This window comes from Leuresthes tenuis, unplaced genomic scaffold (genome assembly GCF_036924035.1).
Source record: "Leuresthes tenuis unplaced genomic scaffold, fLeuTen1.0.hap1 SCAF_12, whole genome shotgun sequence".
NCBI lineage: Eukaryota > Metazoa > Chordata > Actinopteri > Atheriniformes > Atherinopsidae > Leuresthes > Leuresthes tenuis.
In genome coordinates this window covers 15,684,901-15,707,359 of record NW_027325366.1, presented here as the reverse complement: position 1 = coordinate 15,707,359, position 22,459 = coordinate 15,684,901, and the positions used below count along the sequence as shown (strand labels likewise).

At 41.4% G+C, this 22,459-nt stretch overlaps 1 protein-coding gene across 2 annotated transcripts in view; it reads left to right on the top strand.

The window, feature by feature from the left end:
- clybl (citrate lyase beta like) overlaps window positions 1–22,459 on the top strand; it is a 59,613-nt gene that overhangs the window by 22,161 nt on the left and 14,993 nt on the right. For both annotated transcript variants that reach the window (XM_072396610.1, XM_072396609.1), the window contains exon 2: window positions 10,242–10,455. In XM_072396610.1, coding sequence (XP_072252711.1) covers window positions 10,242–10,455 — 214 coding nt within the window. The remainder of the gene's footprint in view (window positions 1–10,241; window positions 10,456–22,459) is intronic.

Here is a 22,459-nt window from a genome sequence, read left to right as displayed (position 1 = left end):
ATTCAAATATGAGCATAAGATAGATCTTTATGACAGATTTTATCCTTAAAAAAAACCCAAAACAACCATGACAACAAAAAAGTTGTTCCTCTTGGAATTGAAGCTGAAAAGCAGACTTTAACAAAAAACAAAACTGTGGTAATGTTGTGGAGACCGAACCGGAGATATCAAACATGTTGCAGCGCCCAATGTCAAGTTGTGAAACTGGCCAAAGATATTTGCATTGAATAAATGAGAATTTCTCTCATATCCAACCCGGCAACGGCCAAAGGTTTACTGTCGCAGATGCGGGCTCCATCTGGCCCTTTTCTCCTCATCCCGAGACATTAACTGTTCAGATACACTATTTGTGCTTGGTGAGGGATAAGTTTTGTGTGGGGCTCAAATGGAACAGTAAGATAAGGCAGATGACACGATGTATCGAATAAAACTGATTGAACTGTAACAACTTTCTTAAACCGAGTCATCCTTGTTTCTCCATCCTTCCTGGTAGTTTGATTAATACAGGTTTGAAGGGATCAAGTAGCCCCCTATCTGAAGTAAACATGACTATGATGACAGCCGACGGAACAACAAATCTTCAAGAGAATGATGCTGTCCTGCCAACATTCTCCCTGACCCTCCAATACCAGCACAAAACCCCCCTCACCCCTCAGCCCAAGGCTGTGATCCTGCATAGCAAGCATAATGAAGCCATATAAGCCTGTTATTTGCTGCTTTACGGCTTGTTTTATGAAGGTGACTTGACAAGCAGCTCTCAGAATGGTTCCTGCCACTTTAACAGACAGCATTACCAAAAGAAAAGGAGCTGTGAGGAGGGAGGGTAAGGCAGGCTGGAGAATGTGCTGAGGCCTTTATGTTAGCCCTGCCAGGGCTTTGATGGGTAGAGGTCTGGCTGCAGGCTATCACTGGTACATTTTACGTCTTCCACCTTTTGTCGCGGGGACATTATTGATGTTTGACCTATGTTACTGTTCCCACCTCCTCTTCACTAATCAATTCCCACATCGATCCATTAATCAGACAGGGTGATGGCCAGTGAAAAGGCCCATGGGTATGTGTGAAGAATTGTGAGATAGGCCTCGGGCTACTTTGGGAGACGGCCTACACCTGTGGAGTGCACTATTTTGAGTTTAGTTTAACAAGTAGCCCTTTATTGAACAGCACAAGTATTGATTAATGTGAAAGAAAATCTTATGCTAATTCTGGAGGTATTTAGAATGATGCCTGGCTGTATCCAAAAGCAAAAACTTTGAACACCCAAATACTTTATATGGAAGCTTAATTACAGGAAATGCACATTTCCTTACTTGAAGAAAGTCGTTACCAGGCTAGAAGCAATCAGTGTGAAAAATGTCTGGAAGCTTTCTCATCAAAAAAAAAAAAAAGCATTTAGTATGACTTTTGAAACATTGGCTCAAATATCAGCAGCACTATGTCACTAAAACAAGGATGCTTTTTGAATGTGAGCAAACATGTTTTTGTTCGTCTGACTGTTTCCATGGAGGTTGGGCAGTAGCATAATTGTGCTTAGGCCACAAACAGAAACGGATCAGAGACACAGACAGCCAACAGATCAAAACATTAGCTGCGGGAGTGGAACCCGCCATGCTTTGATTAGGTTTGGTTTGGTTTTTGGTTTGGTGTCTGCAGACTAAAGCCATCACCCCGGTCTGTCTCCGCTGTTGCCAAGTTGTTTGCCAAAAAAAGAGCGGAAGATTTGGGAAAAGAAAGTTAGAGAGAGAAAAGCTGTGGGCTGTTTGTCGCCCACCCTCCACTCTGTCTGACCAGGGTCCAGCCGACAGTCACTCAGCTCTTGTGGGTTTAGTGAATTGAGAAGACACTTCTTGTGTGGATTTTTCAATTCTTCAACGTGTCATTTGGCTGGGAGTGCTATTGTCCCCTCTCCCTTTTCTCCCTGCTCCTTCTGCCGAGACGAGTCGTGTCATCCCCTCGTGATCAGCACTTTTGTTGGCTTTGTTTTTGGCCCTACCTCAGAAGTCCATCTTGTCTTTTATGTCCCTGCCTTTCATGCATAAGGGAACAGTTGTGGCCTGTTGTGGGGCTGTTCCACTGCATTTCCACCAGTGGGGTTTCCTTTCATTCTCTTCAAAGTACTACAATGGGGCTCTGAGGGCCTGAATGACCAATGCGGAGTGCACAATCCTACAGAGCCCGCTTATTTTGTTTTGCTAGAGTCAATAAAAATGCTAAGTTAAAAGCTAACCCCCTTATGCCCTCCTCAAATTGAGCGACTTGTTTGACCTTTTTAAGCCCTCCTCCTTATTAACTTTTAATGATGAATTCATTGATTCTGTATTTTTTAACTGTAAAAATCATTGTTTTACTCTACACACATTTTATTTAGTATATTTTATGATTAATTTATCTCATTTTAACTGTATTACAGGTCGCACAATGCTCCATACGGAGTTGAATTGATTTACTCAGTTCTTTATGACAGATGGCAAGATAGGAAGCTGCAGCCGTCAAAACCTGCTTTTAACTCGAGAATAAACAATGGCACTTATGTCGTTTTACATTCAGACTTTTTCTTGTCCTGAGATCTAGATTAAGACGTCCCCCGTTCTGCCACGGAGGAGGTGGATTCAACCAGTTTTATGTGAGGGGATGAGAAAACGGGAAGAAAGAGGACTGCTGTCGTCTCTGAGAATTACGGCAAAGGCCTTGCAGAAAAGCATTGTGTGCCGATTTGTGAGCTGGGGGAAAGCCGGGGACTTTGAGGATTACAGGTAGACAGACATTGGCTGCTGAAGATAACTGCCATGACTTCGTCCTCATTGTGTAGATTAAGGCATAAAACCTAAACTAATGAGACTGGAAAAGGGGAGAGGACATGGATGGGAGGATGAGGAAAGGGTTTAGTTGATCGTGAGGGACATTGTCATTGGAATTGGCAAGATGAGAATGATGTAAGGCTGTTTTTAATTGTTCCAAAGCAAATTTCTCATTGAAATTGATTTTTAACTTTTTTATTTTTTTATTGAAAAATGGTTCCAGACTGGAGTTAAAGTCATGCATGTCGGAGTGGGCCTTACATTTTTATGGTGCTAATGGGTGCAGCTTTCATGAATCTGTGCAAAGATTTTTTTCTTTCTTTCTTTCTTGTTTTTTTTTCTTTCTTAAATTCTTAGTAAAACAGTGCAATCAGTACAGACATTGACAACAAATAGTAACATGTCCAGCATGCTATTGTCTATCCTGCTCCTCTTAGTAAAAGGGAGGCTATCCCATGTAAACACTACAGACCCCAGCTGATCTAATCTAGAGGGGAATGGATTGCTCATCCTGACTCCAACTTGCTGGAGGGCAAGCAAAGGAAGCAGGGGGCAGAGGAGTAGAAAAAAAGTGTTTGATTCTTTCCTTTCCCTGTCTCGGGTGTCTCTGGTAAATTTTTCAACATTTTCTACCATCCAGTTTTGTCCTCAGTCCTGAGGCAGTGTAAGGAAGAAAAAAAAAACACACATACACATTACAGCATCATGCTGGCAGGAGGACTATGTGTGAAGGAGGCTTCTGTTTTCCTTTCAATTCTAAAAAAAACAAAGTGTCAGACAGGCAGGTATGTGATGCCAGGTAAATATGTGATCCCCCCCCCCCCCCCCGGTCATCTTTCTGCAGACGGAGAGCTCGTTGATGCTTTGGCAACATCGATTTCCTCCCTGCTCTTTATTCATCTTTTATTTTAACCAAATTGAATCTGGATTCTTAAGCACCGCAGACGTTAGAATGTGATACACATATTAAGAAGTCGCTGATTACTGTGGGGTTGGAAACACAGATGTTTAATTTTGTGCATTTTAGACACAGCTTCCGTCCGCACCACCAAGCTGGAGATAATTGTAGAAATCTACATATTGAGAGGGAGGCTGTCATCGGGGTCTGTTTTTGAGTGGGCTGCTTGTTATCTGCTGTAATTCGTGTAGTAGGATGAATATTACCACCTGAGTTAGGCTATTATGCTGCCATGTGGAGGCCAGTAGAGTTACAAGGAAAAGTGATCATCATGTCATAATAATGAAGCAATTACTACACACTGCCTGTCATAGAATATTGACTGCCAGGCCATATTAATCAGCAGCTTCAGATTGTACAGTGTCATATATTTAAGTTCAAATTGAGTATTTATCAAGGTCTAATATAAGCCGCATAAAAACTGCTTACTCTGTGTTTGAAAGGTCCTCACTTTGTGCCAGAACTGCTTTGGCCCATCGAGGCATGGAGGTCCTATACATTTTAAGATGTGGCCTCTGTGGATCGAACCTTCTTTCCCATCACATCCTACAAATACTTGATCGGATTGTGGCTTTGGTAATTCAAATGCCAAGTTGACACTCTGAACTTCGACACGGTCCTTAACCATCTCTTGAACAATTTTGCCGGGGTGGTAGTCCACTTGCTTAAAGAGGTAGCAGCCATTCATCAGCCATTCATCTACATGAATGCCAGGATCAAAGATTTTTCAGAAGCGCTTTGCCCAAAGAATCATACTAAATATGCTGGCTTTTGTTACGTTTTGCCTAAACTTGCCCAGCCTTTGAAATTATGTAAAAGAAACATGATTCCTCAGACCGGTCCACCTTCTTCCACTGCTCCATTGTCTAGTACTGTGTGTTCTTAGTATTGCAGCACGGTCAGTAGAGGTCTGCAGCTACGGTGCATAACCCTAGCAAGCTGCAAAGTCCTGTCTGTACTCACTTCTCTGTCATATATGTTTAAAAAAAATTGTATTCAGTATTTTTCTTGGATAGCTCCTTGGCAGGATCAGACGACTTGGACCAGGATTTAAATTGAACAAATCCCCATAAAGATCAGTGAGTCTTTTGTTGCCATGGCCATGTTGCCGGTTCCACGGTGGTTCTTCCTTGGACCACTTTGGATGGATACGAAGCACTGCATACCAGCATCACCACACAATGGCCGCGTCAAAGTCACCCCCATCCTTGTGGTACCCACTTCAGAAGTCAGACAGACAAGAACATGATGTGTCATCCTACAGTAATGTTGAACTTTTGACAAAATAATCGCAAAAAAGTTTCCGCTCAGGAGATTTAAAATCTTTATTTGGCATATATCTGCTCGTGTGATGCCCTAGATCGTCGTTACTTTACCTCATTAACAGCGAGGCACATTTTTCTCTACATTGCAGAGAATATGCAGTTATCACTGTAAATGCAAAGATTTTTACTTGTGGAAAAAAAGTCCAACAAATGACTCACAGACTGAAAAGATTTTCATGAATGTCGGTGCGTAATGTCCTGTAAGCCCCTCAAACCGCTGACCATTAGAAACTGTGAGTCAGTGCAACGGTTGTGCGTAATCTTTTATATTTTTTTATTATGTGACCATGGCTAAGATTTGGTTATGTGTTGACAGAAACACGATTTGGCTAGTGAGGGAGCACGTTTCGTGTCACTGTACCTGGTTAAGGTTCGAGAAAACTAATGGTTTGGCTTAAATGCTGCTTTCCATATAGTTGGGGACATTTGTTGATATTTTTTCGTTCGATGGGAAACAACGACTTGTGTCCTCACTCCAACCTTTATGATAACCTAACCCAGCTTCCTCCTTTGCTTCAGAAAGACTGTGATTATTTCTATGGCTGCCAGAAGGCTTCGCCAGTTACATGTGTGGTGACTCTGCACACACATGACTGAACAGTGATGAATCCTTCGTACTTTCACGTTTCTTGGTGACATGCTATTTATTACCTGCTACCTTGAGAGACTCATTGATGCACCTGTCTAGATTAAATAAGAGAGCTTTAGAGATAAGAATGTGGATATGTTGAACGGCTACATAAGTCACGTAGGTGGCTGACGGTGAAGATAAGATGTGTAGTTCAAGGCTATGTGGTTCAAGGTGGATTTATTGTAGCCAGACTGCACAGACGTGGACGGTGAATGTCTCATCATCAGAGGCTTTTCTGCTGTATTGAAGATCAGTTGGTAGTTCTGTACCTGGGAACTGCTTTGTCTGCGATGGTGCTTACTGATGGCGGGGGATGGACACAAAACCTTAAGTAAAATACTGCTCCTTCAACACAGGGAACTGTCAAATGGAGGAAAATTACCCTGGATGTTTTCAAGACAATTATGTTTTTAGGCTAGTTTAAAATGCCGATTGTTGGCCCAATAGCAGTTTGTTTTGAATGACTTCTGATCAGTCGAACACAAAACTTTTCCCCCCCTCTCACCCCGTTCTGCCCTCCCCCTTTCAGTGCTGCTACGTCTGGGTATGCTGGAGTCTCTCGGCTAATAAGAACCAGTCCCATGCAGCACCATATAACCTCACGAACACACAATTACCTGTGATCTCAGACCAGTAAACATGGCAACTGTGGCTAGGTCTCACCACTTTACAGCTGCTGTATGGCCACGCAGGCCTGTGTTATCATAAGTCTTCATGTAAAAAACAGAAAGGAAACAAATGGTAACATTCGCTGCCCCTGGACCAAGAGCTCTGTGGGCTAACTACCCACTGGGGAGCTCCCCTGAGAACAACATACCTTCAGGGCCTTTTTTTTTTCTGTTTCCATTTGCACTTCTGACAGGATCATTGAAGGGACAAGATTGTGTTTTATTATTTCCCTCACATATAGCCTAGATGCAGCCCGAACTTCACTGTCGGTCCGTCATTGTTCCTTTTTTAACGGATGACATCAAAACCTGTTTGTAAGATTTTACAAATGTTCATACTTTCTTTAAAATCGTCGTGTTTGACCAATAAACCTACACTTTTGTGCTGTTAGGCAACCTATATAAAAGCCAGTGATAAAAATGTTTTAATCTTTAACTTCAAACTGAAGGTATAAAGCTATCTCAAAATTCCTCCAGTTCAAGGTACATTGGTACTGTTTGAATGTATAAAGCGCAAGTGTTTGTACATAGATTCAATATTCTGAAAATTGTCTATCAGATGTGGAAATACAAAAAAGTGGCATGTATTTGACAGTGCTCAGACCCCCACTGCCGACAGCTCAAATTTGGGATGTTTATACGGTCGCCTGTCCGTAAAAGAGCCGATTTTTAGCTTTTGATGGGAATTCATTTTTCGAATAATAACCAGCAGGTCAACCTTTTCATTTTTCATTTTTCAAACATGAATTTAGTTTATGTCCAGCTACTTTATTACACTCTACTACCTCCGTTTCTTGTACCCTTCGCTTTCATTTCAAATTTCGGTGTCGGCTCTTTCTTTTTTCTTCAGGTTTTTTTGCCTAAAATGTTTAGCTCTACTTACTTTTAACTAGTAACTACAGTTTGCATGAATTTGGCCAAAGTTTTCCCTCTCAACCTGGTCATATTTTCTCCCCAAGCCTTTTGTAAACGGGCTCAATGCCTGGAAGAATTAAAGTGCTTGAAGCATTCTGAATGGGTTTTAACTGCCTGCTACAACTGCAACATCTCAGTGTAGATTAGTCCTTATTGGGACTGGAGGGCATGTGGAAGCGTAGTTGACAGGATTAAGTGGCTATTGAAGTCACTTAAGCTCCTTTAACAGAGCAGAAGACAAGAAAAGAGAATAATTCTGCCCTTCTTTTAACAGAAGGGATATCCCCTCTCTTTCTAAGGCCTTCCTTAGGCAAAGGAGGACACTGTCTGCCAATAAAAGCTCTGTTAGGACTAATGACACCTAGAGTCAGTCTTGGGAGATGCTGTTTCCCTCTGATTCAGTAAAATTGATCCTAAACATAAAGTTTTTAATAAGAATCCTATTGTCTTGGAATCCAGATAGATGGAATAGATTGTTCAACTTCAATCACTCTATTGTATTATGTTAGATGTATTGCGAATGCTGACTTTATGTGAAGCATTGACACGACTGACTTTGGATGCAGATGTAACAGTGACTATGTTTTTCACTCCATACCAATCCAATAAAGCTTGATCTTTTGATTTTAAAAGTAGACCGTCAATAGAGGGTTTCCTGCATATTGACAATGAAGAATGTGGGTGAAACCTTTACATATAGAGAAGTCATTTACATGTCGTCTGGGAGTAATATGATGATAAACGCTGGTTTTGATCTCATTTTCAAAACCTCCATCATAGCAACTACTTTTAAAATTCAGTGTTAGTACAGACTGTTTTTTTTTTTTTTTTTTTTTTTGATGTGTGACTGTGAGCTACGCAGGATTTATTTGTTTCAAATTAGCTTTTAAATTCAGCGCCGAAGGCAATGTTGAGCAATTTGTCACTGTGGTTGTCTTCGTATTCGATAAATGTTGCAATTAGAGATGCTCAAATTCAAATTTTCTTCCAATTACATTTAATTTTGTTTATTATTTGTTTGCTTTATTTGTTTTCATTTTGAATTCCCTAATCTTTTGTGTTTTTCCGTTCCAACTTTTGCTCTGAGCCAATCAGGCTTGAGCATAAGTTGTCAGCTTCCAGTTGATGAACTATACCTGTTTTATGAATTGACAACTTTATTTATTGATTATTTTATAGTAGTCTTACACAAAATCTGTTTGCGAACACATTTGAGGTGAGAAATTAAAAATGATTTGCTGACTCATCATTCCTATTAAATCCAAACCATTTTCTATACTCGCTTAATTCAATTCAGGGTCACGGAGGGGCGGGGACTGGAGCCTATCCCAGCTGTCATTGGGCGAGAGGCGGTGTACATCCTGGACAGGTCGCCAGTCCATCACAGGGCCACACAGAGACAAATGAGACAAACAACCATCTACGCTCACCCTCACTAGCCAGGGTCAATTTAGAGTCACCAATTAACCTGACGTGCACGTTCTGGGTGGTGAGAGGAAGCAGGAGTACCCGGAGAGACCTATTAAATCTACAAAGCCTAAATTAAAAGTTTTCTCTGGTTTTTGGAAGACAAGCAACCTCATGCAGGAGGGTCCATTATTAGAGGTTCCAGCGAACCCCTCCATCCTCTATGGGAGTGTTTGGGTAGGAATCAAAGGTATCAAGCTGTAGAAAGTGGACGCCTTGACTTCGGGAGACATGTGGTGACACTGAGCGATGCCACGCTATCGTATCGAAACTGTAGGGAACAGAGAAAAGACATTGTAGTAATGATTAATTGAATCAAGTAGTTATTTCATAATCTGTCATGGGACTGGGTTAGTGTGAGATGGGAGGAGGGAATAAATTGGTGTGTTATGTGCAGCTGTATAGCAGAGTAATAATATAATAATTATAATAATTAATTAAAAATTATAGTAATGAAAATGTAAAAATAAAACCAACTGCACAATAAGTACGTGAATTGGTCGCCAAATAGAATTGGGTGGTTCAACCAAGTATAGTCAATGCGTGGGAAACATTGAGTTCCTCAGACTTATTTTGGCCTTGCAGGCTTCACAAATTGTCAACTCGGAATCATTTCATATCATAGTAGTGAGCTTTCATGCCGACAACGTGTTAGCATGTCTATGGCTGCGGTTTGGATGTGATGAGACCACGATGTGTAAATGTGACTGACATTTAAACACATGACGCGGATGTGTGTTAATAGATATAAACAGTGTGAATTAGAGGTTGGTTTGTAGCTCCTTTATCGCTGCATATCTGATTACAGCTTATTTTTAAATGAGACATTGCACAACTGCGGTATTGGCTTGAAATCACAAAACTATATGTTCAAATATCTTTTAGAAACATTTGTGACGTAGGTTTTGTATCAACAGTCTTCGTGGTAACAGTAAAGGTGACTGACTTCTCCAGCTAATATAAGGAATTTTCAAGTCGTAACCATTTACATTAAACATCCATTTTTACGGTGACTTGGCTCGAAACAAACAGCGACATTCATTCAGTCTTTCACTTTCGGCCACTTCACTCAAGTGGCTTCATTAGCATCTGAGTGGCTTGGTGTTTAAGGTTAGTTTCACAACAAAGGCTGCCAAAGCACAGGTCAGCATCTCACATGCGCTCCAAGCAACAGCTGAAGGGCAAACTCCTGAAATGAAATGTTTCCACACTTTCACTCCGGCCCTGAAGATTCTACCTCCTCCAGCATCTCCGTGTTTAACAAAAACACCGTAGATATAATGAATGCAGCAACAACCTTTAATTATTCATCGCCCTCAGCCCTGTATTGATACTGCGAGCTCATGAGTAATGAATGCGCCAAAGACATGTGTTTGTGCATTCATGGTGCCCCTGTCTTAGTGCTGTGTATATATGTATATATGTGCATATGTCTGAGTGTCACTGTGTACTTATATGTGTATATATTTGTGTTGACAGGGAGAGCGGCTGGCTCCTTCCCGCAGTCTGGCAGTTGCATAGCGGAGCACGGTGTCGTCACCATCACTCTGCAGGCTCCTCGCTGCGCTACATCCCCCGTAGGGCGGTTCTCTACTGCCCCGGCAATGATGAGCGAAAATTGAAGAAACTGGCCTCGCTGGATGTCGACTGTGCTGTGCTGGACTGTGAGGATGGTGTGGCCCTCACTAAAAAGGTACATTTAAATGAAATCCAGCTTTTCCTGAACAAGGAACACACAAACACATCCATAATTGTGTGATCCTGATTGATTTTAATGGAAGCTCCCACCATTAGACAGGTGCTCGGTCTCTATCAAAAGAAAACTCCCTAAGTGAGATGTTTAAGACGAGCACTTTTCAACTCATTATGGCTGTTGAAAGAAAGCCCCCCTCCCATCAGTGGTTTAAAGCAAGGTGACCATGTCCCACTGGGTGAGCAGTGGGAAAGCACCAGATGCAGCAGGTTAGAAGCATTCTTCTCCTGCCTGCTCAACCTCCCCATTGGCCCAGCTGAACTGCCCATGAAATTGTGATTGGAGAGTGGGATAAAGAAGGGGCCGGGGCAAAAAGTTAACTAACAAAGGTTTTTAAGTCATGATAATAAAGATGATTGATATGTCTGGAGGCTGTTCCTGTAGCACACAAAGACAATAAGATGATGGCCTGTGTGACTGACAAGCCAAAACTGTGACCCCGCAATGGTGTTGGTGGATGCGAGAGCTTCAGTCTTTATTGTGTGTAAAGGGGAAATGTGGAGAGGAATGCGGCACAGTAGGGGCCATTCAGCTAAAAGAAGTCAAATGCTGGGACTCTGGCCCATGGCGTTCTCCTCCAACCTGCTTATTTTGCTTACCAACCCACGTAAGCCATTATGTCTGACTGAATTTGCGGAAAATGATTGTATATTTTTGAAAATGACATGATTTTCTTTTTTTTTCTGCTACCTCTTAAAAGGTCTTTGTTAGCAATTAGCTGGTGGGTTGCGCCTGTCACCCTGTATATGCTGTTGCAATTGAAGGGAAAAATTACATTAGCAACAGGGTAGTTCCATTCCTTTAAAATGCAGAATAATGTCCCTCAGCAGGATTGACACTCCGCCTTCCTTTAGTAGCACTCAGAGTAATGCACATCAAAATACCAACAATAACTTCTGGAAAATAGCGTTGTGCCTAAATAGTTCCCTGCCTAATAAGTCTCCATTATATTTTCCATTTCTTATTTCACTACGCTGTACAAAGCATGGTGGAGTGTGGACAAACGGTGTGGAAAAATCTTCTATCAAGTGTTTTTTTTTTTTTCTTCTTCAATCTTTTTTGGGTCACGCTGTGTAATAATAAAAGAAAATAATTTGCCCGATAACAAAATTCGCCTTCCGCACTGGAACTCTTGCTTCACTCATCACATTTTCGGAATCGTTCTCCTCCATGGCGACTGTAAATCCACGGGGGCCGCGTGTACCCGCCTTTAACATTTAACACGAGGTTTCCGGAAATAAGACTGAGACGTTCGTTTAATTTCTGTTTTTTTTTTTTTTTTTTTTTTCGAGATCTCTTTTTCAAAATGTTCTTTCACATAGGGCGGATATTTACTGAGGATGTTTACCAGATTAACCCCACTGTAAAAAAATATTGTGTGTTTTTTAGTCATGCAATATCTGTTCCAGTGTTCATGCTGAGAGAAGCGGAATATTGAGTGAGGAAATGGAAATCCACACACATCAACTTTTATTGTCGTTGAGAAAATGTTACATCTAAGTGAAGACTGTGGCATGCTTTTGTTTTAACGACACTCTGTCTACAAAGGCTGTGTTATTTTCATACTTCACTGACACACATATGAGTGCATTGATTGATTATTGGGCTTTTAGCCTCGCCAACGCAGGAGTGACTCATCTGACGGCTTCCTGTAGAAGCACACATTGTGAACACTGATGTAAAACAGAAGCCGCAGCTGTATTGCAGTGTAGTGAAAGCTTGGGTAGGCATCATGGAAGAACCTGCGCACACACACACTGCACTATTATATGTTAGCCCAGCTTAACCCATCAAAATGTGACAAAAAACAAGATCTAATTTTTTAAAATAATTAAATTTTTGGTATATACCGTATTTTTCGGACTATAAGGCGCACTTAAAATCCTTTAATTTTCTCAAAAATCCACAGTGCGCCTTAAAATGCGGTGCGCCTAATGTGTGAATAACTTCTGGTTGTGCTTTCTGACCTAAAACGGATTCTATGTGGTACACGGCATTCAAAAATCTGTCAAAATGTTTTAGCTCGGCCTTGGTGAGCTACGAAGCTGCACTGCTTGATGGACTGAGCATTACGGCCACCGTAGCCACGAGCCTCGCGGAGTGATACGATCTGTGCTTCAACATTAAGGTGTGTGCATTCATTCATTCATTTTCTATACCCGCTGCCCCAAAAATGGCTCCTGTTAAGACATGCTTACGAAGCGGATTTCAAACTCAACGCTATCAGTCACACAGTACAACAAGAGAGTTGAATAAAGTTTGACTTATCTGAGTTTTGTTTAATTTAATGTGCCTTATAACCCGGTGCGCTTCATAGCCAGAACAATACGGTATATATTAATAATTATGACAATGTTGTGTTTAAAGTATTGTTTCTTGAAATGTGATGTTTTTCTAAAATGTTGTGGTATTTTGTCCAGCGTCGCTGTGTTTTTTTGCACCTCAGCGCCATGGACTCTGTACTATTGGCCGGTCGAAACAATTCGTGTTGAGCCAACTTTAGTTCCTCTACTTTGAGATCTCTAAAGAAATTAAATCCCGTTACACCAGGACGGAATATCAAACGCTCAATTTTTTTCCAAAAGTGATGATCTTCTTTGTCTTTCGGCTGTTGTCTTTTCGGGTTCCCCACAGCAGATCTTCTGTCTCCATTTCACCCCATCCTTTGCATCTACTTCTGCCTTCATGTCCCCTATCACGACATCCATAAACCTTCTCTCTTGCCTTCCTCTTTTCCTCCTGTCTGGCAGCTCCATTTTCAACATTCTATCCACTATCCCTTCTCTATATGTGTCCAAATAATCTTAGCCTTGCCTTTCTTCCCAGTCTATGAACTGTTCATCTTCAACTCATCCACCTCCAGCTCAGCTTCCTGTCTTTTAGTCAGTGCCACCCTCTCTAAACCATGCAACATAATGTGTCCGACTAACGTCTTGTAAATCTTCACTTTCAGTCTTCCAAACTGGAAATAATGCATCAAATGAATCATTTTCTTGCCATATATTTATCTTTCTATATTGAACTGTTTTTACTGTTAATGTCACATGATATAAATAGTGATGTCTACTTTAAAAGTAGAGCCAGTTTTTAAGTTTTTTTTATTTTTTTGGATTTCTTAAATTGCTATGCTCAGGGGATTAAACAAAAAGTGAAGTCTGCCCAAAAATCTAATGTGAGGATGTTGCCGAACACACTTATATTTTATTATCTTGTAAAATACTTTGTTTGCACTGATATAAGTTTTGTACCATTTACAGAAATTTGCTGTCAAAATAGTTAAAATAATTCCCCCTAACCTGCCTTTGATTAAATCAACTTAACGGGTGAGAGATTTAGCTATTATAATGTGAGCGTGTTACTCTGATAGTTTCTACAGCATATAACCTAGCTGCGATTATATTCACCATGACAACCACACAGTCCGCACTGTGGGTTTGCCAAGACATGCCAGGCCTCAACAATGAGTCAGTCTTGTAATGCATGTCTAATGGGAGAAAAGCACTGAGTGAGCTTTCTAAATGCCACCCTGAAACACTGTTTTAGTGAATGGACAAGGCGAAGTGTGTGGTTAGTCACCGGGTATGCATGGATAGGCCTTTAAACGGGGCTACTGCCCACTGCCTCCACTCTAATGTGTTCATTATTGTATTTTTTTTCATTATCCTTCACCTTTACCCTAAGATAAAGACGGATGTCGACGACAAAAAAAGTACGAGTTGAAGATCAGTCCCCTTGAAAATTGAAATCTTTGAATATTTGCGTTAATTGCTTGCCGCTTTGACTCCAGAAATGTCTGCACGCTCTCTTGGCAGAAATTGCGACTGCTTAAGAGGTAGGGAGATGTGACAGGGACTAAAGGGTAGGAGCCACCCAGTTTGCTATCTGTCACCATGAACCTGGGGGAGAGAAGAAGGAGGAGGAGGAGAAGGAGGAGGAGGAGGAGAGAAGGGAGGGAAGACAAGGCTGACTGCTCTAACACTCTTACACATATCATCATATCTGTATGATCAGTGGGTTGGAGGAATAGGGAGGGCAGGTTGCAACCCTAGAGCGGAACTGACGGCTACACCTGTCCTCTCTCCTCCTCTCTCCCTCGTCGTCCTGTTCCCTTTTGCCTACATCCCCTCTCCAGTGTCCTCAGGGTTAAGATTGTTTATCTCTCCCTCCCCCATGTTCTGTCTCTGTCTCTTAGTGCCCTTTGGTCCAATATTCCTCCTGGTGTTTCTCTTTCTCCTTCTCTTTTCCCCACATGGGTCCCTCCATCCTCCCTGACTCCCCCCTGCCTCCCTGCCGCAGAGAGTCTCTCCTAATCCCTGGAAGTTTGGAACTAATGAACTAACTGCTGAGCCGCTGCCACGGAGCTTGGTCCCAAACTATACTGTACTTCACACTCGATTTCCTCTCCAGATGGCATAGTGGCGCGGCCGACACAACAGGGAGCACCTCTCGCACACCAGCACGCGCCTGCAAATGCACACAAGATGGGCAGAATACAAACATGCACACATGCCCAAGTGTGTGTGTGTAGACACACGGACATTTACGCACAAATAATCCTGAAGCGCATGTAAAAATCATCAAATTTGGTAACCCACTGTATATCAGTTAGAATTAAAAGGACCCGGGACTATGTTAGGATTTAAAATTGGTAAATTCACTGTTTATGCATCTGTTGGTGTGTCAGTACTTGTATTGATGCTGATCATCTCCCCCAGTCACTTTTCCTGGCCCACGTGGAAGCCTGAATTCAGTCAGTCCTGGATTTTTAAAGTTTATTGACTATTTGGGTGCGATTACAGCCAAACTTTGGTTTTTGCGCTGTTTAGCTAACCCAACTTGTCTCAAGCAACTTTCTATGATTGTTCATATTAAGAATTAGATCTTTGAGAAGAAACTAAAGATAAAATCCTGACTTTTTACAACCTTATTTGCATGTCTGGTAATGTCTGGCATGTCTTTTGTATGTAATATTTCACATCGCAGAAGATGACGAAATTAGGATATTATGAATTAATCGAGAACACATGGCAAATAAAAAAGCGATTTATAATTTATAGAATGAAAATTGCCTGATTTAAAATTAGCCGGTAACTGAGACTAATGCAGACAATCATTACAAAATCTAAGAATTTGAGACGGCACAAAGGTAGTTCTGATTAGAGGAAAATCTGCACGGTTTGGTTACAGCTCGACCTGATCATTTTGCTAGGCCATCGTCCACGTCCCACAATACGTGCATGACAGCGGAATTGAAAGCGGAAATCGACACGTAGTCTTAATAATGTGATATACTGTATTATAAGTGTGTATATGATAATATGTACTTCCACTTTACTGCTTTTACAAAAAGATTGGACTTTTGGAGCGTGTGCGCAGCGCTAAAACCCATTTCGATAATCATCTAGCTTGTAACAAACCAAACCATTTGAAAATCTGATGAAAATTCAGCAGGTTATAATTTTGGTTGTGGACGTATTCCCTGCATCCAAAGACGTACAACTGTGCGAGACGCCGCTTCTCTTCTTTGACTGCGAGCTAATGGAACAAACCGCAGTCTGGTTTAAATTTCATTCTGATGAGCAATGAAAGTAGAAAAAGAATCCGTTTTTTTTTTGCACTGGGAGCTGAACCGCGATGCAAACGGTTGCCTCTGTTCAAGTGTAAGCAAGCCCTCGCAGTGCATGGAGCATGAAAGCTGCAGTTAATAGGAGGCTGTTCGGAAGAGGATGCTCTCTCGACAGACCAAACAGATTCTACGGGTTGTGGTGGAGACTGACCATGAAATGACTTAGACAAAAATAAGATGCTGAGAGTACTCAACAAATCAGAAGTCCTGGATAGGTTTAGTACTACCTCCAGATTAATGGTTTTTTTGGGCTGTTCAAGATTTCCCTGCAATTTGTTTAGTCCCTGGTTCATGCTGTGAACATAGAAGTGCTCAGTATTTCCAGTTATGATAGTGACAGGGACAATCTTCAGTTATTTAGTGCTTCTGTGAAGAGCAACCACAGACTGTCTGGACTTTATTTTATATTATAGGGTAAAAAAAAGCCATTTTCTGATATAATTACTGCTTTTTGTCCTGTCACATCCCCCATAAGACTATTTACCACAGGTCAGGTGGTGAACCTATTATGCTTTCATTATGAACAGTTGAGTGGAGAATGTATCATTGCATAGTTGATGACATTATTACAGTCTATTACCTTTGTCGAGTTATTACTCAGTATGAGCCATGATCTGTGCATGAACTGTGTCATACATCAGAGATTTTCAACTCAACATAAATTATGCAGCCAACTGTCAACCGATACGTGACCTCAGCTCAATGCTCACTGTGTCATTCCAAAGGACACAGAAAGCTCACTCCTTTTAAATGGATTCAAATGAATGAACTCTTGACAAAAAGCACTCTCTGGGAACCGTGGTAACCGGTTGAATTATGATTGCTGAACAGTTGTCTTTTGTGTGCATTAACGGTACTGTGCAAAAGTCTTGAGCCACCTTCATTTCTTTGTTTTGCTTCCAAGGAGCCGAACTTACGATCTTTTGAATTGGTCTTGAGCAGTAGTTTCCGGAGTTTCTGAGGGTTTTTTTCGAAGTTTTTTCCTCCGAACGTAGGCTACTTTTTCACTAATTTCCAAACCTGCTCTTGTACCTGACCATTTTCAGAGGAATCCACTTTTTTGGGGTTGTTAATCCACTTAATACCGACCTGACCTGAATCGTGGAGGTCCCCAAGTCAAGAGATCGTGCTGACGCATAACAAACAACTTAACAAAGAACCAATGTTGCCCGGCAACACATGAAGGAATGACGAGTGGGTTAAGGCCTTTTGCACCGTACTGTACAGATCCTTAAATATGCGATTGTGTGCGTGCGTGTTCACTCAACACCTCGGAGAACCCCAGAGACTTGAGAGAAACTCCCAGTCAGGCTGCCAAGTCTCACAAACGGGGTGTGAGCAGCTCAGTGAGAAAATAGACCCCATCCCTGCCTGATCAAAAAGACCCACCGTTCCAAACCATACTGTCTGTCACAGTGTACGTGTGTGTTTATAGGTGTCATGTGTCGGGTATCGATTGAAGATCTTTGGTGCCATGGGCGAACAAGAGGTCCGGGTGCATGAGAGTGATGACAGTGCTGTTGCAAGAATGGAGAGAGATTTGAGATCAATTCTTAATGAGTCATACATTTCATTAGTTCTGTTTCCCCTTTTAGAATTAAGAGTGTTTTGTTTTGTCTTTTGAAATATATTTGCCTTGTAATCCCAGATCAGATGGATTCAAAGAGACGACTGAAGCTGGAGGAAAATAGAAAATAACACAGGGGTCCTCTCTCACTCTCATTATTCTATTACACTCATGTGTTTTCACTGGCAGCCGAAGGCCGCACCAGTCTCTGCTACGTGGGTTTTGTAACGCACCCGACACTGGAGAATAACCCCAGTAGGAAAAGTTGTGATTGGGAGGGTTACAAGAAGAGGGAAACATCAAAGGATGAGAAGAGGAGAGGAATGAAGCAGATGTGCGCACATGAGAAAAATAAGCAAATATCTCTTATTTCCAAGGACTTTGTTGCTGAAATCTTTATAGGAATGGATCGACAAGAACATTTTTTCTCTAAATCAATTACATGGACATAAAAGATTTCTTAACAGACACTTAATGTGCTCTTGTTTTTCATTCTCATAAAAAGTACCCCAGTTAGTTTGCTGTGGCTTTAGAGCTGATCTGCACATGTAAAAAATGGACTGTGAAGGGCAATCCTGTACATTGAAAACTGACCCAAAGGGCACAAAACCAGGTGTCTGTATGTCACGACATGGGAGTGAGAATTTACGGGAGAATCACGTGGCAAACAACCTAGAAAATCTGACACTGTTATTGTGACTTTTATTGTTACTCTCGGGTTCGAAAATGCATTTTCTAATGTTACAGTTGAGCCATAAATTATCTTTTGAAGTAAATCAATTATATTTAGGCTAAGAAATCATTTGACAGTTATAGCCAATTGGAATCAGTGGTGAAGCTTCCAGACTAGAGGTTGGATGTTATCTCAATGACTAACTTTTTTTTCATGGGGTATGCCGTCTTAAAATAACCCAAAGCCCTGAGTCCCCTGGACAGTAGCTACTCTGCGCAGCCCAAATAGGAGTCCTGATTGGACAGAAAGCTTTAATGTTGAATCACAACAGTACCAGTATAAGAAAATGATTATTCTTTACTATACACTTATATTACATACAGTTTATAACAGTGTGCAGCATTTTAAAAGCATTTCCATTTCCTTATTAATTTCATGTTTGATGTTTAGTCATCGAATGCTTTGTGCAAAAGAAGAAAGATCTCTATGTAAAACCAAGAGACGGTATTAAAGTCATTTAGTTGCAGGGGGTACTGAATCATACAGCTAAAGCAGCTCTTCAAAGTCTTTATCACTGGTTTTGAATGTTAAAAGACTGATTGAAGAGAGAGAGTTATGTGATGGTGAGGGTTACCGGCACGCTCATGGGACATGTTTATATTCCTCTCACGTGAGTGGAAAATGACGATATTCTGAAATGGGAAACACCAAATTGTTTAGCTTATCCACAAAAGTGTCTGATTGTACTGTTTTACCAGAACAGTTAGCCGAAAAAGTGCGAGACGAATTGGCTCTGAGGAAGCAATAGAGTTCATTTTAAATTGTTTTGAAATTGGAAAACCAGTCCTCACCTCCTCATCCACCCATGTGGGAACCAGTAGCTCAGGAGAAAAATAGTTTGCACAGGCAACAAAAGTTGGATTTGTGAACTGACGACTGGCTGTTTCGTTACTCTAAAGGGAAGATGAACCACATTTCTTTGCCTTCTGTCAGGGGCATTCTGCTTACTCTAAAGATGACAGAGTGGGACAGAGTGGATGCACATAGCTTAAAAAGCCTTTTGGGATTGTGAGAACAGAGTTGTCTTGGTTTCGGCAACTGCTCAGTTGTTGCCTTGTTGGTAGCTTAGGTACACTGTATCCACTGGATTTAACTAGAATCCAGTAGAGACATCAAGTTACACGTAGCATGTCCTCTGCTGTCATTCTGCTGAATCTTTAGCCTTTATGTAGCACTTTTGATAAAAAAAGTTCATTGTTTAGACTTTGCTGGTGGGCAAAACTGAAGGAACTTGCATATTATTGTGTTATAAGCATTATTTTTACCTCTTATTGTTACTTCCCTACTAAATGGATAGACATCTCTTGCGAATACACTTCCTGAAAAACACTGCGGTTGCAGATTGCGATTAATTGTAGGTACAGAGCATATATTTTCATGGATAATTAGTTCATAAATTGTGTTTATAACTAGCTGTTTTTCTACCTTAAACTGTCAGGTTTGACCAATTTTGACAAGCAAGTATCATGATTTACAAATTTTGTGTATGCTGGTTCCACATCTTGCTGTCTGCCCTGACAGAATAACAGATAACTCATTGTGCCTCCAACTGACAGACTGAAAGCCCGAATCTCCTCCTGCTACGCCTCTGTTTTCAGCGTGGACTGAATTAGACAGTCGTCTCACTCCAGCTTTCTGGAGTGCAGCATGTCATTTGTCAGAACATATCCACAATGACAGCAAAGCGACAAACACGTGTGCACATACACTTCACACCCTGCCACACGCTCACTGACAAAGATAGACAAACAAAATGCATACGCAGTCACACTTCAGGCAGGCACCAGTCACCTGCAAGAGTCTCCAGCTCATTTTAAATGGGATTGTGAGTCGCACAGCAGGGTGCAAAACGACAGCTCTTAAAAACTGCGGAAAAACAACTGCACTCATTGTGAGCCATGGCCTCCCGTTCTTTTCACATGTAACAGGACATGTTCACATTACCAATAAAGATGCTCAACTCCTCTGTTAGAAGGCACCATTTAATTGCAGTCGAGTCTCACGAGAAAACATGTAACAGCTACATTTTTTCCACATGTCCAAAACACAGTAGTGTCACATTAAAGGAGCAGAAAATATTAAAGAGCAACATTTTGGTAATAAGGAAGCGTTTCGGCTAAATGATGTGAATCGGTAATAATGTATTTTCTCTTATTTAAGCCAAAGCATACTGTTCTATCCCTAACTCTGACTATATTTTCAGTAATATCCAACCCTAACCATGTTTTTTTTTTTTTTTAAAGCTAATAAGCTGTTAAACACTATTGGGTCAGATGAGGCTTGATCTTGGTTGTACGGCATAATGTTTCCTGATGTGTAACACCACCGTCTCCTACTTCCTCGTAAAGTGTTTGAACACGTAATAGTTGTGCAATATCACAGTTATTATATTGGAACTTTTATGGAACATTTAGTCCCTTTTTTTGACGGCCATTAACCATAACTGTGCTCTAAAAAGAACATAATTTACCTTGGAGGAAAACAAGTGAACTACTAAACAAAAGGTTCACAACGTTAGATAATCAATACAATATCGACTGAAACAATATCACTTGTGTGGAGCTTAGATTGTAGCTATTACACATTCTGAAGTGAGACTACTTAGGTCAGTGGACTTAATTTATTAAGTGAAATGTACAGACATATTCTTTTGTATGATGAGAATGTGGACAGGGGCTTTTTGTGTTGTAAGCAATCCTTCATTTTGCCACTTGTCTTCATTCCTAAGGTAAGAGATGTGGAACGCAATTGTTATTTTCGCTGAAAAATACCCCTTACTCCCCCCTCACACACCCTTTTTGCCCTATATTTTATCCACTCTATACTATATTTACCTCTTCTCTGAGAAATGATCCAGATTCAATGAAGTGACTGAGTGAGCCCACATGCATAGCCTGTCTAGAGGCAATGTTTGACGTTGCTTAGTTCAAGCAGCTTGACAGGAGGGCTGGACATCCATGATCTGATGCTGAAGAGGAAGCTGGTCCTGCTGTGGACTGTACACACATCAGTTTGGACGCTCCAGTCTGATGTGGTGTCTACAAGGCAGCAGCCATGCTGTGTCACATATACACAGCACTCTGTAGGATCCTTGGCGTCAAGGCTCAGGCTGTGTGTTATGAAGCTGCCCTCGCTCTCCTGGAAGGTCAGCCTCTCTGCACTTGAAAAGCTTCTCGTGTGCATCAATGCGTTCTACGGCCCTGTCTGCCTGGCTGTCTGCTTGCAAGCTTGCTTGACTGTGTGTCAGCCTCTAATGATGAGAATGATGGGGAGAATCAAAGAGTAGATGGAGCTGACGTTGAGGCAAGCTCTCCGTAGGAGACCAGGTGATTGGGGAGGGAGCTTTGAAGCAACTTGTTGGATGGCTGTCCATTAATGTAAATATCTTCTTTTCAAAGGGCTTTATTCAAGCTCGGAGTAGCGGAGCCCATAGGGGTCAAGGTGTCTGCCAGAATAATCTCTCTCGTACTTTAGGTAGAAAGGGAGATAAAAGGAAGGATAGCGCATCGTGACCTGGCCGTCTATTTAAACATTTCAGGCGTCACAGAACCAGATATATGCTTGGAAAACGAAAAAAGTGCACAAGGCTATCGTTGCGATGAGTGACGTCTGTTAAATTTGAATCATTTTAGATATGCACACTGCCTGTTTGGAGAGTCAGCTTGCATTACTCCCGTCTATTCAATCTGTGAATGTTATAGACCGTGTTTTTTTGATCATTTCGGGATCTCTGTTTATCTAGTCCGGTCAAGGATCAGTGTGGCTCTGAGTGCTCGAAGCAGCCAGGAGTTCTCACAGATCAGTTTTCTCCTATCACCGTGAGCTGCAGACACACAGACAGAATTTTATCCACCAAGTAGCAGGTTTATGAACGGTGAATTATGGCCGCATAAATCGCCCCATCCGTTTTAAGTTACCACAATACAGTTACAGGTCTGTCTGGGCTTATGAGCGACAGTAAGACGGAGAAAGGGAGAGCAAAACTTGAGTAAGAGTCAAAAGATCACAGTGCACTCAT